The 25,585-nt window shown below is 42.0% G+C and overlaps 1 protein-coding gene and 1 long non-coding RNA gene across 2 annotated transcripts in view; one reads left to right on the top strand and one right to left on the bottom strand.

Moving 5' to 3' along the window:
* Crlf3 (cytokine receptor like factor 3) overlaps positions 1–22,965 on the top strand; it is a 39,536-nt gene extending 16,571 nt beyond the window's left edge. Inside the window, exons 2-8 of the mRNA XM_048367358.1 lie at positions 2,836–3,043; positions 8,354–8,441; positions 9,833–10,010; positions 10,445–10,667; positions 11,645–11,777; positions 19,987–20,099; positions 22,344–22,965. Of these exons, the coding sequence (XP_048223315.1) occupies positions 2,836–3,043; positions 8,354–8,441; positions 9,833–10,010; positions 10,445–10,667; positions 11,645–11,777; positions 19,987–20,099; positions 22,344–22,600 (1,200 nt within the window). The 3' untranslated portion in view covers positions 22,601–22,965. The remainder of the gene's footprint in view (positions 1–2,835; positions 3,044–8,353; positions 8,442–9,832; positions 10,011–10,444; positions 10,668–11,644; positions 11,778–19,986; positions 20,100–22,343) is intronic.
* On the bottom strand, positions 2,599–8,924 carry LOC125366564. Its single transcript, XR_007213867.1, has 3 exons — positions 8,766–8,924; positions 7,092–7,098; positions 2,599–2,609 (listed from the first exon to the last, which is right to left on the bottom strand). It is a non-coding gene; the product is annotated as an uncharacterized LOC125366564 (long non-coding RNA).
* Positions 22,966–25,585: the final 2,620 nt, after the last annotated feature.

The following is a 25,585-nucleotide window of genomic DNA, read 5'->3' as shown; positions in this document are numbered from 1 at the left end:
TAGTTGTACAAAGGGAGTGCATTTTGACATGTCCATATATTCAGTAATGTACCTTGATCAGATTCCGCCCCTCCATCACTCGCTATCTCCTTTCTCTCCTTACTAATCTGTGTGTGTGTGTGTGTGTGTGTGTGTGTGTTGAACTCAGGACCAGGGTACATACTCAGATTTTTCACTCAAGATTGGCACTCTTCCACTTGAGCCACATCTCTTTGTTTTGGGGCTTTGGTTTTTGTTTTGTTTTTTTGCCAGTCTTGGGGCTTGAACTCAAGGCCTGGGCACCTGTCCCTAAACTTCTTTTGTTCAATGCTAGCACTCTACCACTTGAGCCACAGCACCACTTCTGGTTTTTCTGTTTATGTGGTACTGAGGAATCGAACCCAGGGCTTCATGCATGCTAGGCAAGCACTCTACCAATAAGCCACATTCCCAACCAACACCTCTTAGTTTGAAGCCAGTCCAAATAGACAAATCCAAGAGACATATTTCCAACTTACCAGTAAAAAGCTAGAAATAGTAGAACACCAGCCTTGAGCAGAAATAGGCAAACAATTATACAAGGCCCTGAGTCCCAGCCCCAGTACTAGCACAAACAAACCAAATAAAAATGTGGTTTGGGGGCATGGCTCAATTCACACAGTGCTTGCCTAGTATGCTCAAGACCCTGACTGACCCTGAATTCAGTCTCCAGTACTAGGGAGGAAAAATGTTAGTGGCTATAGGAACATCCCTTTTGTTTTTAAGATATATGTGAGATGTAAAGATATTTTTTGTCATATCTTCCAGGACAAAGTTCTTTAGATTGAGAGCAGTATGTCTCTTTAATTGTGACCTTACTGTATAGTCTTCCTCCAAGCTTCTGCTTCATTCAATCTGAGATGTACCCTGCAATCTGAATTATAACAGGCAGCCTACATCATTCTTTTCTGAAAAAAGTTTTGTGATTACTCCTATAGGCAGTCATGGCTGGGATCTGAAGGAACTTGTAAGCTTTTGAGATTGAATTTTTTTCATTCTTTTATTTATTGATTTGATTTGGTCGGGGGGAGTCATAGGGCTTGAACTCAGGGCCTGGATGCTGTCCCTGAGCTCTTTTGCTTAAGGATAGTGCTCTGCCACTTTGAGCCACAGTGCCACTTCCAGGTGTATGTGGGGATGGGGGGGTGGGAGTGGTTAATTGCAGATAAGAGTTCCATAGACTTTCCCACCAGGACTGGTTTTGAACCCTAATCACCAGATCTCAGCCTTCTGAGTAGCTAGGATTACAGTTGTGAGCCACCAGTGCCTGCCAATATTTTTCCTTTAGAGTCTGGGTTATTTGTCTTTCTGTAAAGAAGATCTGTAAGTTTCCCATCCAGAGTGATAAAAAGCACCAGGATTCAAAAAGAATTAATTCATTGTTCAAGTTCTGCCTCCTATGAGTCAAAAAAGAAAGTTATAAGTAAATTCTTAATTTTCTTTTAGTATAATGAGGGCATTTTATTCGTGAGGTCAATTTTTTTTTTATGTGTAGATTGCTAGTACGCTTTCTGTGCTTTCAGTAAAATGAATTTTAATCCCTTTGTAATTTTTTTTTTTTTTTTTTTTTGCCAGTCCTGGGGCTTAAACTTAGGGCCTGGGCACTGTGTTTGAGCTCTTTTGCTCAAGGCTAGCACTGTACCACCGGAACCACAGCGCCACTTCTGGCTTTTTCTGTGTTTGTGGTATGAAGGATTTGAACCCAGGGCTTCATGGATTCCAGACAAGTACTGTACCACTGAGCTGAACTCCTGGCCCCCATAATTTTTTTGTACCAAAACATTTTATTGATAAGAACTACATTGTACAAGTAATAATTCCTGCTTTTCTTTCTTTTTTGTTTTTGTTTTTTAGACACAAGATCTTGCCATGTAGTCTAGGCTAGCCTTGAATTTACTATCTTGTATCAGGCTTCTAAGTGCTGGGATTACAGGCCTGTACCACCACACTCGGCATAGGAATAATTCCTAACATTTATTTATTGAGATCAACAATGTGCAAGTTAACTTTACTAAACACAGTACATAAGTTTCAATTACTCTTCACAGCCACTCCATGAAATTGCCATTAATTATACTGAGTTGACAAATTAGAAAATTAAAGCCTCTGTTAACTAAGTTAACATTAGTTTGTGGAACAGTGGAACTAGGTCTTGAGTCCTTTCTGGCATAGTGACCAGATCTTTGTAGTTCTGTAGATTACAAATTAATCACATTTGGTGTGTTACTGATAGAAGATGTATGTATAGACAATGGAATATAGTTCAAAAGTTTAAATATAGTTTAAAAAAGGAAGAATAGGTTTGGGCACTGGTGGCTATATTACTAACTATTCAGAAGGCTGAGATCTGAGGATCACCTTTTGAAGCTAGCCCAGGCAGGAAAAGTCCCTCAGACTCTTATCTCCAATTAACCATCAAAAAAGCTGGAAGTGAAGCTGTGGCTCAAGTGGTAGGGTGCTAGCCTTGAGCAAAAGTTCAAGGACCTCACATAGGCCCTGAGTTTAAGCCCCAGGACTAGCACAAGAACAACAACAAAACTTTTTGTGTGTGTTTTTTTTTTTTGGGGGGGGGGGGCATTGTCCCTGAGCTGCTTTTGCTCAAGGCTAGCACACAGCACTACTTCCAGCTTTTTCTGTCTATGTGGTGCTGAGGAATCAAACCCAGGGCTTCACACATGTGAAGCCCCAACACTTTCTTTTTATAATGAATGGAAGATAAAAGTTGTGCTGAATGTTTAGATAATTTTGGAGATGCCTGTGACTTAAATTTTCCCAGATATTCAAAATTTGAGCTTTTTTTTTCCAATTTCTTTCTAGATCAAAGAAAGTGCATCACAGACAAGGGATGTGCTCAAACAGCACTTTAATGACTTAAAGGGAACCCTTGGGAAGCTCCTGGATGAGCGATTGGTGACCCTTTTGCAACAGGTGGACATCATTGAACAGGAGACCATTAAACCACTAGATGACTGCCAGAAGCTGATAGAACATGGAGTTACCACGGCAGAGGACCTGGTCCGAGAAGGTGGGAGTCCAGGGAGCCTGTTAAATGTGGTTCATTCAGATTGACACTGGGCTGATGTGTCAAGATACCAGCTGGCTTCTTGACATCTGTAGGGTCCCTGGGATGTTTCTTTCTTGAGAGAGTTTGTAATATAAGATGACAGACCTGAAGTATCCCAGGGTAAGTATGATTGAAGTACTGATTCAAATCATTTACAAAATATAAAGTAAATAATTTTTTTCCCAAATGGTTCTTTGACTCTAGTCCTTATTCCTTGTTAACATAAGTTTTAAGGTCATTTTGAATTTGTTGAAATATTTTTCAGTGTACATAGTTTATAGAACTTAAATCTCTGTCTCTTTGAAAATGTTATAATGATTGGTTTCTCTGCCTGCCTGCCTGCCTGCCTTTCTTCCTTTCTTCCTTCCTTCCTTCCTTCCTTCCTTCCTTCCTTCCTTCCTTCCTTCCTTCCTTCCTTCCTTCCTCCCTCCCTCCCTCCCTCCCTCCCTCCCTCCCTCCCTCCCTCCCTCCCTCCCTCCCTCCCTCCCTCCCTTCCTCTTGCCAATCCTGGGACTTGAACTCAGAGGCCTGAGCACTGTTCTTGACCAGTTTTTGCTCAAGACTAGTGCTCTACCACTTGAGCCATGGTGCCATTTCTGGCTTTTTTTGTTTATATGATATTGAGAAATTGAACTCTGGCCTTTTCTGTTTATGGGTACTGAGGAATTGAACCCAGGGCTTTATGCATGCTAGGCAAGTACTCTACCACTAAGCCACATTCTTAATCTTGCTTGGTTTATTTCTGAAACTTAGATTTTGTCTTGTTTTGATTTTTTTGTTTTTAGTACCTGTCCTAGAGCTTGAACTCAGGGCCTGGGCACTGCCCACGAGCTTCAAGCTGAGGGCTTGAACCACTCCTCTATTTCTGCCTTTCTCAGCCTCCTGAATATCTAGCATTACAAGTGTGAGCCACTGGTACCTGGTAAAACATAGGTTCTTATGTTTCTATCTTGAACCAGATTTTTTGGTTAGGTCATGCCCAGGTTTTGCCTTATTGTATCCCTTGCTTCACATGGATCTTCCTACTTTAACATAGGTCTCTCTCAGGTACATTAAATGAAACAATAGCAGTTCTGTTCTTTGGGATTCCTAGCTCAGTGAGAGAAGATAGACATGACAAGTGAGATCTAAGACTTCACAGAGGAAGAAGTGCTTCAGTCTGTCTAGAAAAGTACAGGGTAGTTTTCCGTAGGAATCCCACAAAGCTTGAAGAAATTCACCTGGACACTAAGATGGATAAGTTAAGCTGTAACCTTCTTGTACTACCTTTCTGAAATTCATAAAAAATTAAATTATTAAAAGGAAAACTTGTGGGGCCATGACTCAAGTGATAGAGTGCCTGCTTAGCAAACACAAGACCCTTGGTTCAAACCCAGGCATAGTGGATTACATGTGTAATCCAGCACTCAGGAGGTAGATGTAGAATGATTCCAAGTTTCAAGCTGGCCTGCATTTCAGGTTCCAGGCCAACCTGAGTTACATACAGCAAGACACCTTGTCTCAAATAAATAAATAAATAAATGTATGAAAACAGCCCAACATATTAGCAGTGACTTACTCTAGGCTATGGGATTACAAGAAATTTGGGTCTTTATTCTGTTCTATGATTTATAAATTTATAACATATATTTCTATAATTAATAATTTATTCTGAGTTACTTTTTTTTTTTTTTGCCAGTCCTGGGCCTTGGACTCAGGGCCTGAGCACTGTCCCTGGCTTCTTTTTGCTCAAGGCTAGCACTCTACCACTTGAGCCACAGCACCACTTTCTGGCTGTTTTCCATATATGTGGTACTGGGGAATTGAACCCAGGGCTTCATGTATATGAGGCAGGCTCTCTTGCCACTAGGCCATATTCCCAGCCCTAATAATTTATTCTGTTCTATATAATTGATAAGGTTCATATAGTGAGTACTTGTTACTTTAAAAGACAGAAAATTATTTTCTTCTCTATGTAAGCAATATATGTTTACTGCAGAGAGTTAGAATTTAGGCTGAGACTGTGGCTTAGTGGTAGAATGCTTGCGGAACATGCATGAAGCCCTGGGTTTAATTCCTCAGCACCACATAAACCAAAAAAGCCTGAAGTGGTGCTGTGGCTCTAGTGGTAGAGTGCTATCCTTGAGCAAAAGAAGCTCAGGGACAGTGCCAGGCCCTGAGCTCAAGCCCCAGGACTAGCAAAAAAAAAAAAGAAAAGAAAAGAAAGTTAGAATTTAAATAATAATCTTCAATATGTTGGGGGAAAATCAAAAAGAAATTTACAAAGCATACCAACAAAAAGAGATGACCCTGAGGCCAAGCAGAAGTGACATCAGGTTTGGAGTGAATAGCAGATTTGAGGATCTGTTGAAGCCAGATGCTGGTGACTCATGCCTGAAATTCTAGCTTCTCAGGAGGCTGAGAGAGTCTATCTCCAATAAACTGCTCAGAAAGAGCTAGAAGTAACACTGTGGCTCAAGTAGTAGAGCACTACTCTTGAGCAAAAGAAGCTCAGAGATAGAGCCGAGGCCCAGAGTGCAAGCCCCAGGACGGACCAAAAAAAGTTTTCTGGAGATAAAATTATTGGTTAGTTATGGATAATTACGTGAGTATAAAATAAAGGGGGAAAGGAAGGATTTGAAGTGATGAAAACCAGTCTGGTTTTGAATGATCAGGTCAATGGTGATGCCATTTATTGACACAGGAGATGAAGAAAGAACAGAGGTTTTATGGGAGACTTTGGTATTTCATTTTGGGTCCTTAAAGTGTCAGAATCACAGTGTTTTTATGCATTTAATCCAAATCCATGGAGTAAGTAAAAAACAAAAAAAAGAGCTACTGTATAATATGGGAAGAACTGGTGTCAGAGAGCAGAACACCAAGGGATGCCAGTATTCACAGGGCACTTGGGGAAAAGGGAGCACAAGAAGGAGATTAAATTCCATCCATCCCACAGAATGAGCAATGTGGGTGGCATAGGATAAAATGTATGGATAGCTCCTATGTCTGTCACTCCAGCAGGAAGTTAGTTGCCTTTTGATCTCCTTTGAGTATGGTGTTAGTGTTAACTTCACATGCTAGTTAAAATTGTCAGTGAGAAGTTTTTATTTTTCACTGACCATAATAGTGCCTTTGAGAAAATTCTTTTTAGCAAGACCACAGAATGTCTTTCTCTGGAGGCTTTGGATTTGGAAACAAGCTCAGAAATAGGTCAGCATAGGTCAGAAGTGTTCATCATCCCGAGGACTGTTTTCATTTTAGAAAATAAGTCCTTGGGGGGGCAAATACATATTTGTTATAGCACATGGTGCTTGAAATTTGTTTTCTACTTCAAAAATAATTTTTAATTTCTAACTTCCTCCGAAGGGACAAAATTTATTTATGGAATTTTGAGGCAGTGTAGTACTCAGTATGTTTCTGTTTTTCTGGGTAGTTTTCTCTTTCTTTCTGGTAATACTGGAGTTTGACCCCAGGGTCTCCCACTGGCTTGGCTTGCTTGCTCAGCTGATGCTCTACCACTGAGCTATACCTCCAGCCCTGCTTTTTTGCTTGTTATTTTGGAGATAGAGACTCTCAGGTTTCTTTGCCTCTAGCTGGCTTCAAGTGGATCCTATGGATCTCAGCCTGTAACTTAGGTCTCTAGATAGGATTGCAGACTACTGATGCCAGACTCCTGTTTTTGGTGGGGGGCGGGGGGTGAAGAGAATCTTTAGTAACTTTTTGCAGGGTGCATTGAGGTGGGGAAGTGTTTTGGCAGTGTTTTTCAGTACAATGGAGGATTTAGAAGTTGTTCATTCCTTCCCTCCCTCCCCTCCTCCCTCCCTCCCCCCTCCCTCCCCCCTCCCTCCCTTTCTTCTCTTTCTCGATCTCTCCCCCCCCCCAACTTGAACTCAGGGCCTAGGCACAGTCCCCGAGCCTCTCTGTGCTCAAGGCTGGCACTTTACCAACTGAGCAGCGCCACTTCCAGCTTTTTCTGTCTATGTGGTACTGAGGAATTGAACCCAAGGCTTTATGCATGCTAGGTAAGCACTCTACCACTACGCCACATTCCCAGCCCTAGAAGTTGTTCATTTTCATACCCATTGTACTGCATTTCCTTTTTATTGTTCTGTTGAGTAATTTCTGACCTAATATATGGTGTTCTCTCTGGGACATCTTAACCGCATCATTTGTCTTTGTTTTTGTATTTTGCCAGTTGTAGGGCTTGAACTCAGGGCTTGGGCGATGTCACTCAACTTTCTTTTTGCTCAACACTAGAGTTCTACCACTTGAGCAACAGCTCTACTTCTGGCCTTTTTGTAGGTTATTGGATATAAGAGTCTCATGTAGGGGCTTGGAATATGGCCTAGTGGCAAGAGTATACATGAAGCCCTAGGTTCAATTCCTCAGCACCACATATATAGAAAAGAAGTGGTGCTGTGGCTCAAGTGGCAGAGTGCTAGCCTTGAGCAAAAAGAAGCCAGGGACAGTGCTCAGGCCCTGAGTTCAAGCCCCAGGACGGGCAAAAAAAAAAAAGGAGTGTCATGTACTTTACTACCTGGGCTGACTTTGAATCCTCATCCTTAAATCTTAGCCTCCTTAGTAGCTAGGATTACAGGCATGAGCCACCAAGGTCAGGCATTCATTTGGCTTTTTAAGACCTTGTGTGTCCTATTGTTCCTATGAGGATAGTATTTTGTTCCTATTAAAGATTCTGTAGGAGGCTGGGACTATGGCCTAGTGGCAAGAGTGCCTGACTCATATACATGAAGCCCTGGGTTCGATTCCCCAGCACTACATATATAGAAAATGGCCAGAAGTGGCGCTGTGGCTCAAGTGGCAGAGTGCTATCCTTCTTGCTTATAGCTGGTTCTTTGCCACTTGAGCCAGTGGCTCAGCATTTTGGTAGTTAAGTAGATGTAAGAGTCCTATGGACTTCTCTGGCTCACATCAAACTCAATCCTCCAGTCTTAGCCTCTGAGTAACTAGGACTATAGATATGAGCCACTAGTGTGCAACTAAAATAGTCTCCTAGTTTTGTCTTTTGGAAATTTAACAGTGGCATGACTTCCTTTTTAAAAAATTGTTACTATAAAGGTAAAATACTAAAGGGGTTATAGTTACATAAGTCAGGTAATGAGTACATTTCTTTTTGCCACCTCTTCCCTTGGTGTCTCCTAGTTTTTCCCTCTATCGTATGACTTCTAGCAGGAATTATTTGTAAGAGAACTGGGGACACATATATAGACACAAATTGTATTGGTTACTTTCTGGTGTGGCCATTTTTCACTGTACTGATTTTGTTACACTTAGGTGAGATTGCCATTCTTGGTGGGATAGAAGAACAGAATGAAAAACTGTGGAGCTTTGCCAAAAAGGCTTCCCACATCCAGTTGGACAGGTAAAAGAGTTTGTCATTTGGACTTGGGTTTAAGTGTTTAAACATTGTCTCCTTTTTTCCCTCTGTTAAAGAGTCAGATGAAAGGAATATATTTTTTTCAAGCTTTCACTCTTCAGTATCACTGTGAAATAGTTGTGATTGTGTTGGCATAGTGTTACTACAGTAACAGTAACTACAGTTCCAATGTTCAATTTAAAGTGTTTTTGTTCTTGAGTATAGCAACACACAATGCTACAGAAAAGATTATGACATAGCCCCTGCAGAAGAAAAAAATTATATATATATATGTATATATATATATATATATCATTGAAACTGAGTCACTTCAATGTTATGGGGCTTAAGGGAGGGGAGTCCCTGTCGCTCCAAGAGTCCATCACTCAGAGACAGTCTCAAGCAAAAAGATGGATTTATTGGGGAAGCATAAAGCGAACTGACCAGCCAGGGATGCAGCACAGACTCGGGAGGTGAAACTGCCACAGTGAAAAGCAGGCTGACCGGCCAGGGACACAGTTCAGACCCAACACAGTGCAGACTCAGGAGCTGCCACAGAAACCCCGAACAGGCCTCAAATTGGGGTTTATAAATGTAAAAGTGTAGCACAGATGTAGGGAGTTGATGCAGGGGGTAGAGCAAGCAACAAACAAATTAGGCAAGCCATTTACAAAAGCAGAATTTTGAGGTAGGGTTGACCTAATCTACTGCCCCCAACATTTCCTACCATGTTTCCCTAATCAAAATGAAGTCAGCTCGGGCTGGGGATATAGCCTAGTGGCAAGAGTGCCTGCCTCGGATACACGAGGCCCTAGGTTCGATTCCCCAGCACCACATATGCAGAAAACGGCCAGAAGCGGCGCTGTGGCTCAAGTGGCAGAGTGCTAGCCTTGAGCGGGAAGAAGCCAGGGACAGTGCTCAGGCCCTGAGTCCAAGGCCCAGGACTGGCCAAAAAAAAACAAAAAAAAAAAAAACAAAATGAAGTCAGCTCTACAACATTCAGTAAACCAGATCTTTGGGTATAGACTTGACAACTTGCAGTAATGATCTTTACTAATTTTCTGCCTTTTTTTTTTTTGAGACAGGATCTTTTTGTATAGTTCAGGCTGGCCTTGAGCTTGTAATCTTATTGTCTGAACCTCAGGAGTGCTAGGATTATAGCAGGCACCATCACTCCTAAATTCCAATTTTCTGCCTTGCTTATTTACCTAGGAAGATGATCTTTATATAACATAAAGATTGAAGAAAGCCCCACACTGCAAAGCTCCCTGTTACCTTGAGCATTATTTTGGGGGGGAATTCGGGGTCCTTCTAACGTGTAACTGAACTAAAGCATTTCTTATGTTTTCAACTCTTAAGTTAAAAGTTTCTTAAATACATGTGCTTTGTTTCCTCAGCTTACCAGAAGTGCCTTTATTGGTTGATGTGCCTTGTTTATCTGCTCAGTTGGATGATTCAATTCTTAACATAGTGAAAGACCACATTTTTAAGCATGGAACAGTAACATCTCGCCCACCAGTACAGATAGAAGAACTAATAGAAAAACCTGGAGGAATCATAGTACGGTGGTGTAAGGTATGGAATTTAGAATTGCAGAAGTAGCTTAAGGTGGAGGTGTGTCTTAAATGGTAGAGCCCCAGCTGAGTAAGCCAAGGCTAATACAACCACAAAATATGGCCTAGTGGTAAGAGTGTATGCTTGCCTAGCATACGTGAAGCTTTGGGTTTGAATCCTCAACACCACATATATAGAAAAGGCCAGAAGTAGCCCTGTGGCTCAAGCAGTAGAGTGCTAGCCTGAGCAAAAAGTAAGCCAAGGACAGCGTTCAGACTGAGTCCAAACCCCAGGACTGGCAATAAATGGATGGATGGAAAAATAGTAATGGTATGTTTCTTTTGGTCTTCTCCATCCAGCATAGGTCATATTCAGTTCTTGGGCCTATCTGCTTGGGTCCAGAATGTTTCCACTTGTTCTCTAGTTTTTACTCAACAGAAAACCTTTCTTTTTAGGTGGATGACGACTTTACAGCCCAAGATTACAGGCTCCAGTTCCGTAAATGCACTTCAAATCATTTTGAAGATGTCTATGTAGGTTCAGAAACTGAATTCATAGTATTACATATAGACCCCAATGTCGATTACCAGTTCAGAGTCTGCGCCCGTGGAGATGGCCGGCAAGAGTGGAGTCCTTGGAGTGTCCCCCAGATAGGTCATTCCACACTGGTACCACACGGTATGCTCTTTTCTTCTCATTCCTTGAGCTTACTTATGTAGAGGAATATTTATATTCTATGCTATGAGTAGCATGCTCATCAGTTTTTTCCTCAGGGTAAATCCTGAACTGATGAGAAGAATATGAATCATGTCTCTTTCTCAAACTACTTCCTTTGATCTTAGTTTTCATTAGTTCTTAACTTTAGAGTTCAAAACTAATGCTACATAGATTCTTTGCACAACCTAAAACCAAGGTTGAAAATACTGCACAGGACACTGATTTTTCCAAGCCCTCAATAAGGTGGCTAGGGGAATATTCTTAAAAGTTTTATTATTTAAAATAAGTCTCTCTCCCTCATTATTATTATTTTATTTATTTATTTATTTTAGTGTCTCCTTATCTTTCTATGTGTCCCAGGTTGGCCTTCAGTTCCTGGGCTCAGCCTATTCCCCTGTTTCAGCCTCTCAGGTAACTGGGACTCCAGACATCTGGCTACATTTTTTTTTATTTGTTTTGTTTTTGTTGCCAGTCCTGGGGCATGGACTCAGGGCCTATGCACTGTCCCTGGCTTCTTTTTGCTCAAGGCTAGCACTCTACCTCTTGAGCCACAGTGCCACTTCCAGCTTTTTCTATATATGTGGTGGTGGGGAACATTTTTTTTAATGTGGTATGGGACATTGAACCCCGGGCCTTGTGCATTTGTGTAGCATGCTCTTCTCTAGCTCAAACAAATTTGTACCATGATTTTATTAGGTCAGAGGTAACAGTTGTTTGATTTTTCCATGCCAGAATTATGTACCAATATGCCAAATGGTTTGTTTGTTTGTAATTTGGGGGACAAACTATGGTACCTTATTCCTGAGTATTCTGTTTTGTTAAACATAGCCAAAACCACTATGACACTCACTTTCACTTCCTGGTTCATTTAGTGTGTCTGTGTTGAAGTTGTCCCTGAAAAGATTCTAATAACGTTGAATATATTTGCTTTCGGAAAGAGTGGACAGCTGGCTTTGAGGGGTACAGTCTGAGCAGTCGAAGAAATATAGCCCTCCGGAATGATTCTGAAGCCTCTGGTGTTCTGTACTCCAGTGCTCCAACCTACTTCTGTGGGCAGACCTTGACATTCAGGCAAGTGGATATAGTGGTATGTGTAAAGAATGCTGTAGCTTTAATTTAAAATGGCCTAGGTTCATTCCATCCTTAAACGATGGTGTTACTTTGGGAAGTTCTCCTTATCTCTGTTTCAGTTTTCATAATGTTATTTGAAAATGGATTAAGGTGATGTATGGAAAATACTTGTACTAAGTATGTTTAGCTCTCTTTTTCTCTTGATAAATTGAAGTAAAAAGACTATCCCATAGCCAGACTCCTAGGTATTCAGGAAGCTGAGATCTGAGGATGGTAGTTTGAAGCCAACCCAGGCAAGAAAGTCTAAAACTTTTTTTTTTTTGGCCAGTCCTGGGTCTTGAACTCAGAGCCTGAGCACTGTCCCTGGCTTCTTTTTGCTCAAGGCTAGCACTCTGCCACTTGAGCCACAGCGCCACTTCTGGCTATTTTCTATATATGTGGTGCTGAGGAATCGAACCCAGAGCTTTCATGTATAGGAGGCAAGCACTCTTGCCACTAGGCCATATTCCCAACCCAGTCTGAAACTCTTATCTCCAGTTGAGCACCAAAAAAAGCCAGAAGCACAGAAGCAGAGCTGTGGCTCAAGTGTCAGAGATCTAGCCTTGAGGGGAAAAGCAAACAAACAAACAAATACCTCTCAAAGCTGGGCACTGATGGCTCACACCTCTAATCCTAGGTATTCCAGAGGCTGAGACCTGAAGATCATGGTTTGAAGCCAGCCCAAGCAGGGAAATAAGTCTGTGAGATTCCTATCTCCAATTAACCACTAGAAAATCCAAGTGGTGCTTAAAGCTCAAGTAATAGAGTGCTAGCCTTGAGCAAAAGAACTAAGGCCCTGGCCCTGAGTTTAAGCCCCAGGATATGCACACACACAAAAGGAATATCTTATGCCAGGCGCTTGGGGCTCACACCTAAAATCCTAACTACCCAGAAGGCTGGGTAGAACTGGGGATTGAGATTCAAAGCCAGCCTGGACTAGAAAGTCTGTGAGACTCCTTACCTCCAAAAAAGCCAGAAGTAGAACTGTGACTCAAATGGTAGAGCACTAGCCTTGAGCAAATAAATAGCTCAAGAACAGCACCCAGGCCCTGAATTAAGACCCAGGACTCTCTCTCTCACACACACACATACCCTCATTAAAAGTTTCTCTTAAAGATTCTGAAGCCATTAATGCTTTTTCCTTTGTCTGTGAAAGCAGGTCTCAGGAAGGCATCACCTTGTCAGTTATAACATGCCGTGGAGCTACTTCTCTGCAAAATAAAATGAAAGCAAGCCTCTTCTACTGCCAATTCATTTTCTCTTTGGAAAAATTTTCTTTTTCTTGTTCTTTGTAATCTTAGGAGTAATTGCTGTATGGTCATATTCCTAAATAGCTTTCCTTAGGAACCAAAGTCTTGTTTTGATTCTGAACATCAGCACTTGCCTGGTTTTCACTATACTCAGCCAGTGTATCAAACTGTCCTCCAAATTTTAGTCTTAAGCTGATAAAATTTTACTGACTGTTTATCCCAACTTCTTGCTCTTCTAGTCCCGTGTTAGAGAAGGCATGGAGAATGTCTGAAAGTTTTATTCAAGCCAGTGTTGCTGTTTCCCTCCAGTCAGAACACTTGAACTATTAACAGTTGTCAGACCACATTAGTTTGTGCTTTGTCTCACCTTGTACACCTCATTTCACTCCTTGTGTCATTTTTAAAAATGACTTAATAACCAGAAAAATATGTCTATGTCTCTTGTTTACACAATACTTTCATTGAGGAATCTCCTGGGAAAAGACATGGATTGATTTCAATCCAGTTTACCACTGCTGGCTGTAGCCTGACACTGGGAGCCTTAGTGAACTGTTTGGTCTTCTGCCTTTGAAGAAGCTTGACTGGCCCCACTTGGCAGGGTTGTTAACTGAAACTCAGTTAATCTAAGTCTTATTTTAGCTACACTTTGCATTTTTGTAATTTTTCCCCCCTTACCAGGGAATGAAAGTATTTTCTTCCTTTTTGAAAGGCATTTCAAGCAGGAGCAATTAAATCGGAAGATGTGAGTGGGAGGGGCAAGTGGGTCTACCTGAATAAAGATAAACCTTGTTCAATTGCTTTAAGGGTACTTTGGGATGACTGTGCTCTGGTAAGCACCACTTTGCTTAGCCATTTGTCCTTGCTGAAGTTTCTGGAAGGCTTGAAGCTGTTAAAGCCAGAAAATTTGTGCTCCTAGCACTGTGTGTGTGTGTGTGTGTGTGTGTGTGTGTGTGTGTGTGTGTGTGTGTATACATGTATATTCTTTCAGTAGTTGTAAAAAGGTTTACCATTCAACAAATAAGTTTATAAACCTAAAGCATCTTTATTAGCAACTCCCCTTTTAGGGATCTCCCTGATTTCTTCCTGAACATTCCTTTGTTTCTTTGCTTCTGATTTTTTCCTGATCTTATTTTTTAGCCATATTTTACTGCCTCTCCCCTCCTTTGTTTTGTGCTGGTTCTAGCAATTGAACTCAGAGGGCCAGGGTCCTGGCTCTGAGCTTTTTTTGCTCAAGGTTAGCATTTTACCACTTTTACCACAGCTCTAATCTAGCTGTTTGGTAGTTAATTGGAGACAAAGAGTCTCACAGGCTTTCCTGCCAAGCTGGCTTCAGGGATCAGATCTTAGCCTCCTGAGTGAGTAGGATTATAGGTGTGAGCTCCCAAGTGCCTAGTGGAAGTTAATTTTTTTAAGTATAATTTTAATGTTATTACTAAGGTATTATCCAGTGAGGCTACCATTTTATAAGTCAGGTAATGAGTACAGTTCCTTTTTTTTTTTTTTTGCCAATCCTGGGGCAAGCCCTTCCCAGCTTGCAAACTCCCCATAATTTAGAAAATCTAATTAAGAACATCTCTGCCGGGGCCTGGCACTATGGCCTAGTGGCAAGAATGCTCACCTTGTATACATGAAGCCCTGGATTAGATTCCTCAGCACCACATATATAGAAAAGGCCAGAAGTGGTGCTGTGGCTCAAGTGGCAGAGTGCTAGCTGTGAGCAAAGAGAAGCCAGGGACAGTGCTCAGGCTCAGTCCAAGCCCCAGGACTGGCAAAAAAAAAAGAAAAACAAAAGAACATCTCTGCCATGATTCACTCTAGCCCTTAGCTGCCTCTGCCTCCTCTTCCTTCTCCTCCTCCTTCTTTCTCCTCTCCCTAGACCCACACCCACTCTATACTTGACCTTTGTGGAAAGCCTGAGAGGCGATTCACATGTGAGCTCCTTCTCCATCCACCTCTTCCTGCTTCAGGTCCTCAGCCAGTGCCATTGCCATGCTGAGCTCTGTGTTCTCTTTGTTTTGTTGGTTTTTTTGCCAGTTCTGGGACTTGGGACTCAGAGTCTGAGCACTGTTCCTGGCTTCTTTTTGCTCAAGGCTAGCACTCTACCTCTTTAGCCACAACGCCACTTCTGGCTTTTTCTGTTTATGTGGTGCTGAGGAATTGAACCAAGGGCTCATGTATACTAGACAAGCACTCTACTGCTATGCCACATTCCCAGCCCCTGCTTTTTTTTTTTTTTTTTTTTTGTCTTTCCTTTTTTTGGTACTGAGGATCCAACTTAGGAAGGTGCACTTTGGTGTACTTGTTAGGCAAGTGCTTTGCCACTGAGCTACATCCCAGCCCATGAGTACAATAGATTCTAGACAATAATTATTTTTAACTAGGGTCTTTGAAATCCTGTCAGTTCCTCTGTATGATATCATGAGAGCCTTTGCACAGTCCCAGAGAAGGTATAGTTTAGCTGGGGTTTCCTATTTTGCTTCTGTGACCCTCTCAAGAGGAAGGAGTGGTCCTTCCAGGTTGACACTTGGCTGTTATTACACACTTGGGGAATGTCAGGCAGAAGCATTTTCCCCACAGTGTTCATTATAGCCTTGGGTAAGACAAGCCAGCTGCTTGTGAAATAAATTAGGACTGTACACCCTAGCTTTTCATTTGTTTGTTAATACTTGCAGGCAGGTGTTCACATGTAATGAATATTCCTTCCAAAAGAGGCAAGGAATAGTTCTGAGTTTTCTCCCTCTGTATTATGCTTTAAAATTACTTTGCCAACATGTAAGACAATTTTTCTGATGCACTTCAGTCTTTTCTCTTTGAATGAGGCTGAACATTTCATTGACCTTTATCCATGTACTTGGTACTTTAGGTAATGCAAAAATTAAGATAAAACCAAAGCCAGGCATAATGGTACAGGTCTTTTAATCCAGAATTTGGGAGTGGAGACAGCAGAATTGTGAATCTAAAGCCAACCTGATCTCTGTAGCAAGACCCTGTCTCAAAGAAGTCCAGGGCTGAAGACGTAGTTCTATGTAGAGCCCTGCCTAGCATACTCAAGGCAGTAGATTTGATCCCCAGTACCACAAAAACAAAAGAAACTAAAAACACTGCTTGAGCTGGGTGTGGTTATGCACACCTATAATCCTATGACTTGGAGACAGGAAGATCTATAGTTTAACAACAGCCTAGGCTACACAGTGAATCTTTGTCTCTCAGGAAGAAAGGAAAGTGAGAAGGAGGCCGGGAAGAGGAAAAGAAAGTGAAGGGAAAGGAAAGAAAAAATAAGAGCAGAAACATCATCTCACCATCAAATAAGCAGTTTATATAGAAACAACCAAGCCAGGCTGGAGTATGGCTAAAGTGCTAGAACACCAGCTGAGCAAGCACCAGACCTGGAATTCAAACCCATTACCAGCAAAAATCAAAACAAAACAAAACATGGGCTGGGAATATGGCCTAGTGGCAAGAGTGCTTGCCTCCTATACATGAAGCCCTGGGTTCAATTCCTCAGCACCACATATACAGAAAACAGCCAGAAGTGGTGTGGCTCAAGTGGTAGAGTGCTAGCCTTGAGCAAAATGAAGCCAGGGACAGTGCTCAAGCCTTGAGTCCAAGCCCCAGGACTGGCCAAAATAAATAAATAAACAAAACAAAAACTACATCCAGGGTACAGTGAAAAGAAGAGGTAAGGAAGGATGTTTTTGATGAGGGATTAGTGAAGCCATTATCTTATTTAAAACTGAAAAGGACACTTTGGGTGGTGCAAAGCAAGCTCAAACTAAAGATTGAGGAGTTGAAAAAATACAAAGAGCTGGCTCTGGTTGTTCTTACCTGGAATCCAAGCTACTCAGGAGGCTGAGATGTGAGGATGACTCTTTATCTCCAATAAACTACTCAGAGAAAGCCTGAAGTGGTACTGTGGCTCAAGTGGTAGAGTGCTAGTCTTGAGCAGAAAGAGGCTCCAGGACAGCATCCAGGCCCTATGTTCAAGTCCAAGAACCAGGAAAGAAAAGGAAACATACAAGGAACAGCGAGTATTGAATCAGGGTGGTGCTCAGGGACAAGACTATTACCAGAGTAAATTCAAGAATAGTGTGTTTCTTCTTCTTCCTTTTTTTTTTTTTTTGTCCCAGTCCTGGGCCTTGGACTCAGGGCCTGAACACTTGTCCCTGGCTTCTTTTTTTTTTTTTTTTTTTTTTTTTTTTTTCTCAAGGCTAGCACTCTGCCACTTGAACCACAGTGCCACTTCTGGCCATTTTCTGTATATGTGGTGCTGGGGAATTGAACCCAGGGCTTCATGTATAGGAGGCAAGCACTCTTGCCTCTAGGCCTTATTCCCAGCCCCTCTTCTTCTTCCTTATATCCTCTTCTTCATCTCAATATATTGTCCAGCCTTTTTTTTTTTTTTATTTTGGCCAGTTCTGGGGCTTGAACTCAGGGCCTGGGGTCTGTCCCTGAGCCTCTCTGTGCTCAAGGCTAGTGCCTTGAGCCACAGTGCCACCTCTGGCTTTTTCTGAGTAGTTTATTCATGATAAGAATCTCAAGGACTTTCCTGCCCAGGCTGTCTTGGAACTGTGATCCTCAGATCTCAGCCTCTTGAGTAGCTAGGATTACAGGTAGGAGCCACCAGCGCCAGCTCAGCCTGCTCTTGAATTCCTAGGTACAACTTGAACTTCTAGCTCAACTTCTACCTCATCCTTATAGCTACATGTGGCTTATTTCTTTGGCAGTACTGGAATTTGAATTCATGCCCTCATGTTTGCTAGGCAGGCACCCTACTACTTGAGCCACATCTCTACCCCTTTTTACTTTATTTTTCAGGTAGTGTCTTGCATTTGTCTCTGGCCCACCTGGATTGAGATCCTCCTGTTTACAGCCTCCCATGTACCTGGGATCACAGACATGTACCACTGGGTCTAACTTATCAGATTGAAATAAGATCTTGTTCCCCATTCTCTCCAGGCTTCAATCCACTTGTTTTTTCCCTTTCTACTGCTACAATGTGAGCCACAGTGTTCGTTTTGTTGTCGGTAAGGGCTTGAACTCATTACTTCACACTCTCCTCCTTACTTGTTCATGTGTCACTACTGCTCAAGCTATACCTTCAGTCCAAATTTTTCTAGTTAACAGGAGACAGAGTCTCTTAAAGTGTTTTTTGTGTGTTTGTTTTCTATGGGGAGGGGAGCTAGGTTGGCTTTGCATGGTGCTCTTCCAGGTCCCCCAGCTTCTTGAGTGGCCAGGATTATAAATGTGAGCCACCAGCAGTGGGCACCATATTGCTTTTTGCAGTGAATATGGAAGTATAAGTGACATTCAGATCCTGATTTCAGTTCTTTGGGGGATTGCTGGGACTTATTGTAATTCTGAGCCATTGCTTTTCATGGTAGTTGCACCATTTTACATTCCTGGCAACAGTACACAAGGTTTCTATGTTTTCTACATTCTCACTAAGTTTGTTTTTGTTCTTTCTATAAGGATGTAAAGTGATATTATTTGTGTTTGCTTCATGTTTTGTGCTTGATCTGAGGGCCTGAACTCAGGGTCTAGGTACTATCCCTGAACCTTTATGCTCAAGGCTACCATTCTACCATTTGAGTGCAGTGCTTCGTCTGGCTTTTTGGTATTTTATTGGAGAAAAGATTCTCATGGACATTCCTGCTTGGGCTGGCTTCAAGCCTAGGTTTATAGGCATGAGCCACAGGTGCTCCTCCCCCCTGGTGCCCCCCCCCCTTTAATTTTCAACATATTTTTATTATATGTCTTTTAGCTTATTGGGAATTTGCATGTCTTCTATAGAGAAATGTCCATTCAAGTCTTTATTTATTTATTTACTTATTTATTGCCAGTCCTGGGGCTTTGACTCAGGGCCTGGGCACTGCATTCCTGGACTGGACTGTAGCTTAATGGTTGAATGCATGCTTAGCATGTGTGTGGACCTTGTTTCAATATCTAGTACCAAAAGAAAAAAAGTCTCATTCCATATGTTTTCTTTTTATCCTCTTGTTGGTTTAGTTTGATAGGATCCTACTTATCTGGTGCTGTCTTTGTTGTTTTTGCTTTTGGGGTCATATCCAAGAAACCATTCCCAACACCAATGTTAAGAAGATTTTGTTTTCTTTTAAGAGTTTTATGCTTTCAGATCTTTTTTTTGCCAGTCCTGGGCCTTGGACTCAGGGCCTGAGCACTGTCCCTGGCTTCTTTTTGCTCAAGGCTAGCACTCTGCCACTTGAGTCACAGCGCCACTTCTGACCATTTTCTGTATATGTGGTGCTGGCTGGGGAATCGAACCCAGGGCTTCATGTATACGAGGCAAGCGCTCTTGCCACTAGGCTGTATCCCCAGCCCCCTGCTTTCAGATCTTACATGTAAATCTTTAATCTGCTTTGAGTTAGGTTATTTTGGGTTTTTTTGTTTGTTTTGTTTTTGTCAGTCATGGAACTTAAACTCTGGGCCTAGGTGCTATCCTTGAGCTCTTTAGCTCAAGGCTAGTACTCTACCACTTTGAGCCACTGTCTACTTCTGGTTTTTTTTTTTTTCTTATTTATTGTCAAAGTGATGTACAGAGGTTACAGTTTCATACATTAGGCATTGGATACATTTCTTGTACTGTTTGTTAGCTCCTCCCTCCTTCCTCCCTCCCCCATTGTTTGTTTTTTTGTGGTTAATTGTAGATAAGAGTCTCTTGGACTTTCCTGCCTTGGCTGGGATTTGAACCACAATTGTCATATCTGAGCCTCCTGAATAGCTAGGATTACAGGTGTGAGCCACTAGCTCATGGTACAACTTTTAACTAGACTTTGGAATTCTCATGAAGGTTATTTTGACCTGTACACCATTATAAAATCAGCATTTCTGTGGGAGAATGAGGTCTGGTACCTGCTATTGTGTCCTTTGCTGATAGCACTTTCTTCCTTGTACTTTGACAGAGTTGAAACTGTGGGACAGCCTGACAGAAGAGACAGTATAGGAGTGTGTACAGAAAAGCAGAATGGATATGACTCTCTGCAGCGGGACCGAGCTGTGTGCATCAGTACAAACGGTAAGCGGGAGTGATTTTCATTAGTAACTGTGCCCTTGAAGCCTGCTAATTACTCTCATCAAATAGGGATCTCTCCCAGTTACACAGAGACATTTAGATCTTCCTTTTCTTTGTGAGTGCTGGGGATTAAGCCCAGATTTAGGTGCATACTAGGCAAAACTCTACTACTGAGCTGCATTCCACAGTCTTTATTAAGTGTTGCTTTTGAAGTCTTTACAGATTAATTCGAAGCATGGCTCAGGCATATAGAGTGCCTGGCAATGAGCAAAAGTGTCATACACTGAGTTCGAGTCCCCATCTTAGGGAGTGGGTAGACTTGTAGACAAAACCAGTTAATTTTGCTAACTTTTTTCTTGTGTTTGTGGTTGTAGAGGTGGAACCCAGGCCTCTTGCATGCCAGGGAAGCACTCTACCACTGAGCTTTCCCTATGTCCCCTGCCCTTCTAACTATGTTTTCAGGTGGAAAGTAGTGTTACACCCATTTTTATAGATGGAGAAAAGTATCTGGAGGCCTTAAGGGTTTAGTAACTAATTGAAACTCAAGAGTTGGGAGAGAGTTTGGGACTGAGCTAGGTTTGAAGCAGGCAGTCTGCCTCTTGATTCTGTGTATGTAGATCATCCCAGTTCAACATTCTCATCCGGTAGATTTAGAAACCAGAGAAAATTTGTTTTTATTTATTTCTAATATCCTAGTGATCCACTGTAATCACACTTTGAAGAACCACTACTATATATCTTACTGTTTTGTGGTTATTGGATGAAGAATTAGTTAAAACTACATTTTCAGTATTCCATGGGAAAAAAAATCTTGCTGGGCGCCAGTAGCTCACTCCTATAATCCCTAACAACTCAGGAAGCCAAGAATCTCTGTTTGAATCCAGCCTTGGCAGGAAAGTCTGTGAGACTCTTCTCTCCAAAACCACCAAAACAAGCCAGAAGTGGAGTTGTGGCTCAATTGGTAGAGTGCAAATCTTGAACAGAAAAGCTCAGGAACAGCATCCAGACCTTGAGTTATCACCCCCCTCCCCCCCCCCCCGCAAAAAAAAAAAAAACCTCTTGTTTCACAGGTTGTAATTTTGTAAAAGTGTCAGTTTTCTTTTTGGTACAATTCACATAGGAAATTCAGTCTGTATTGGAAAGAGTAGAACCCTGAACCAGAGTTCTAAAATGTGATTGGGGCTGTAGCCTTTTCTCCTGCATGGAGGAGGGGTTGAATCACATATTTAATTTTAAGATCAGTGCCTACTTAGCCTTCTGAAATGTCTTCTTTCTTTTTCTTTCTTTTTTTTTGCTCAAGGCTACTGCTCTATTACATGAGCCATCTGGTGGTTAGAGATAAGAGTGTCATGGGCTGTCCTGGTTGGTCCGGCTTTGAATCATGATAGGATTACTGGCATCAGCTCCCAGCTCCCAGCAGAAGTTTTCTTTTTTTTTCTCTCTCTCTCTTCTTCATCTTTCTCTCATTCTCTCTCCTTCCTTCTTTCCTTCCTTCCTTCTTTCCTCCCTCCCTCTCTCTTTCTTTTCCTTCCTTCCTTCCCTCCCCCTCCCCCCTTTCCCTTTCCCCCTCCCTCTCTCCCTTCCCTTCCCTTCCTTTCCCTTTCCTTTTCGTCAGTTGTGGGGCTTGAACTCAGGGCCTGGGCAGTGTCCCTAAGCTTTTCCACTCTAGGCTCACATTCTACCACTTTGAGCCACAGCACCACTTCTGATTTTCTTGTGGTTATTTGGACATAAGAGTTTCATGGACTTTTCTGCCTGGGCTGGCTTTGACCCGAGATCCTCAGATCTCAGCCTCCTTAGTTGCTATGATTACAGGCGTGAGCCACCAGCATCCTGCTTCTTTTTCTTCTCTTCTCATTCTTTTTTCTTTCCCTCCTCTCCCCTCCCCTCCCCTCCTTTCCCTTCCCCTCCCCTCCCCTCCCCTTCCCAGGCTTGAACTCAGGGCCTGGGCACTGGAGCTTCTTTGCTCAAGGTTAGCACTGTACCACTTGAGTCACAGGCGTCACTTCTGGCTTTTGGGGGAGTTAATTGAAGATAAGAGTTTCACAGTCTTTCCTGCCCAGGCTAGTTTTGAACCAAGGTCCTCAGATCTCATACTTCTGAGTAGTTAGGATATAGGAATGAACCACCTGTGCCAGGCAGATGCTTTCTTTTTGTGCATTAGGAAATGAGCTGTCTTATTAGTCATCAAGACACCATGTAAATCTCGTCCTTCCTACTCATGGGTAAATAACTCTAACATTTCAGGTGCTGTCTTTGTCAATGGAAAAGAAATGACTAATCAGTTGCCTGCAGTTACCTCTGGATCCACTGTCACCTTTGACGTTGAAGCTGTGACTCTTGGAACCACCAATAATAATGAAAGTGGAAACTATAAGCTTCGAGTGACTATTAGCTCAAATAACAGAGAGGTGGTTTTTGATTGGCTACTTGATCAGTCTTGTGGTTCTCTTTACTTTGGATGCTCATTTTTCTATCCAGGATGGAAAGTGCTGGTGTTTTGAGAGTTTGGATGCATGGCTTTGATTTGCAGGGTTTACTATAGCTACAGTGTGGTTGTAGCTGATTTTTAAAAGCTAAATTCATCTCACTGGCCATTGGAAATGAAAAACGTTTATCAGATTCATATTCAAATATTTCATTGTTGAGCAGTGCAGATAAAACCATAATTTAGTTTTGCTTTTAGCATACTGTTAATTAAAATGTCACAAAACAATACAAATGAAATTTGCTTTAAAAGTGTGGGAAAGTAAAAAAAAAAATATTCCGGTTGTAATTGGCCTGCCTGCAGACCTCTAGCGTCCCAATAAAGACTCCAAAGTCTTTTTAAAAATTCTATACCCTTCTACTATACTTCTTAAAGTTGGTTATTAGAATAGAAAAACTCGGGCTGGGAATGTGGCCTAGCATGCATGAAGCCCTGCGTTCAATTCCTCAGCACCACATATATAGAAAAAGCCAGAAAATTGGCACTGTGGCTCAAGTGGTAGAGTGCTAGCCTTGAGCAAAAAGAAGCCAGGGACAGTGTTCAGGCCCTGAATTCAAGACCCAGGACTGGCCAAAAGGAAAAAAAAAAGAAAAGAAAAACTCATTGTACCAGACTCTGGTGGGTCTCACATATAATCCTAGCTACTCAACAGGCTGAGATCTCAGGATCACAGTTAAAAGCCAGCCCATCAGGAAAGTCCTTGAGACTCTTGCCACCAATTAACCACCCCCAAACTGGAAGTGGTGCTGTGCCTCAAAGTGGTAGAGCACTAGTCTTGAGCGGAAGAGCCCAGGCCCAGAGTTCAAGCCAGCCCCAGGACTGACCACACACACACTATAACAGTTATTTTATAAAGTCTGCATCAGTATCCAAGGCCATGTAAAACTCTGGAATAAAACAACAGGAATAGGGCAGGCACAGAAGCTCACAAGTATAATTCCAGCTTATTTGGATCCTCTATCAGGAGGCTGGAGCTTTAAGACTAACCTGGTTAAAAAGGCAGTGAAACCTGTTCTCAACAAACTGTGCACTGTAGTGAGCCTCTGTCATCCCAGCTACCATAGGAGGGATAGTAGACCCTCAGCTAAATGTGAGAGCCTACCTGAAAAATAATAAACAAAAAGAGATGGGAGCGTGGCTCAAGTCAATGCAAGTCAAGCACCTCCCTAGCAACTGTGAGACCTTGAGTGGAAACCAGGGGCAGAAGGCAAAGTTCTGTCATGCACATTCACTTCTGTGTTCTCCACCAGTTCTGTGTGGAGGTAATACCAAGCAGTGTTAATGTTTATCCCATGCTCAGTATAATCTTTCCATCTGAAAAGCTTCATAATTTCTGCATTTTTGTTTTTACAAAGCTCAAACAAGTGTGTCTGATAGGCAAGTATGATCTTTCATTCTCACAGTTGTTTTCAAATGGCTTGGAGGCGTTGGAAGGATGGCACTAGATATGGAAGTAGCACAGGGCAATGGTGGCTGTTTCACGTGTATATAAACTACACACCTGTGGGTCCAGCCGCAATGATGCATTACTATTGATGGGGTCAGTGTGATGTCTTTTGGATAAATGGTCTTCCAAGAGACCAAAGAAATATTTGGTAAATACTTGACCTATTTTTTAAAAGTTTAATTTGTAAAATATTTATTTTAAGGACTTATTTAGTGTGTTAAAAAAAACTGGTATTAAGTTCCTCCCAACATATAGATTTTTTTTTTAATATGAGTTTTTTGTCAGTAACAGAAAAGTGGAGAAGCAAGTGTGCTATTTTTGTAAGATAATTTATTTGGGGATTCGAGTTCCCTATTTGACAATCAAGACTTTTTCTCCTTGCTCTTTTTTTTTTTTTTTTAACATAATAAGCTTTCCCCAAGTAGTAGTGACTGTTAAGTTCTAGAATGTAGATGCTTTATCTACCCTTCTGAAATAAAATAAACTGAAAGATACGTGTGTGTATTGTTTGGTGAGATTTAATAAATCTAAATTTAATGTCCCTTTTTTTCCCCTCCCTTTTCAAAGGACAAAAGATGCCTTGTAGCCACAGACTTCGTTTTGTCTTCTGAACTTCAAAAGGTTGTACAGGGGGTTACAATTTACAGGGGAGGGGGTGAATGGGAATGTGGCTTAAAGGTAGAGTGCTTGCCTAGCATGCCTGAAGCCCTGGGTTCGATTCCTCAGCACTATATAAACAGAAAAAGCCAGGAGTGGGGCTGTGGCTCAAGTGGCAGAGTGCTAGCCTTGAGCAAAAAGAAGCCAGGGACAGTGCTCAGGCCCTGAGTTCAAGCCCCAGGATGGGTATACATACACACAGAAAAATTACGGGGGTTTTCACTTGTCCAGTAAGTATCCAGTGATTCTTTTTTTTTTTTTTTTTTTTTTTTTGGTCAGTCCTGCGTCTTGAACTCAAGGCCTAAGCACTGTTCCTGGCTTCGTTTGCTCAAGGCTAGCACTCTGCCACTTGAGCCACAGCCCCACTCCTGGCTTTTTTCTATGTATGTGGTGCTGAGGAATCGAACCCAAGGGCTTCATATATATGAGGTGAGCACTTTACCACTAGGCCATATTCCCAGCCTGTATCCAGTGATTCTTGATCAGAGTCACCCCTTACATCATTCTCCCCATCCCATTTGTGTCCTCTCCCCCACCCCCATGTTTTTAGTGTATATCATTGTCACATGTGGAAGATTATCTGGCTACCCTTCCACTTCCTTTATCTTATGCTAAGCCTGGTGTCTAACTGGAGCATGTGCAGAACCAGGGCCACATGAATGTAGACTTCATCTCATTCCTTTCACCTATTAAATACACATTGAAAGTATCTGTTCCTCATCCGTTATACCTACACAGCCTTTCACTTAAGTAACACCAGGAAAAAAAGAACATCTCCCTTCTTGAGCTCCTCTGACAGTTCTGACAGGAGTTGAGGCACCTCAATGCAGCTTTACACATACGGAGCTCTAGGCCTTCCGCTTGGCCTTCATGGGTGTGTGGCAATAGGCAAGTGTT

Source organism: Perognathus longimembris, chromosome 17 (assembly GCF_023159225.1).
Source record: "Perognathus longimembris pacificus isolate PPM17 chromosome 17, ASM2315922v1, whole genome shotgun sequence".
Lineage (NCBI taxonomy): Eukaryota > Metazoa > Chordata > Mammalia > Rodentia > Heteromyidae > Perognathus > Perognathus longimembris.
This window is presented reverse-complemented; position numbering and strand designations above follow the sequence as displayed.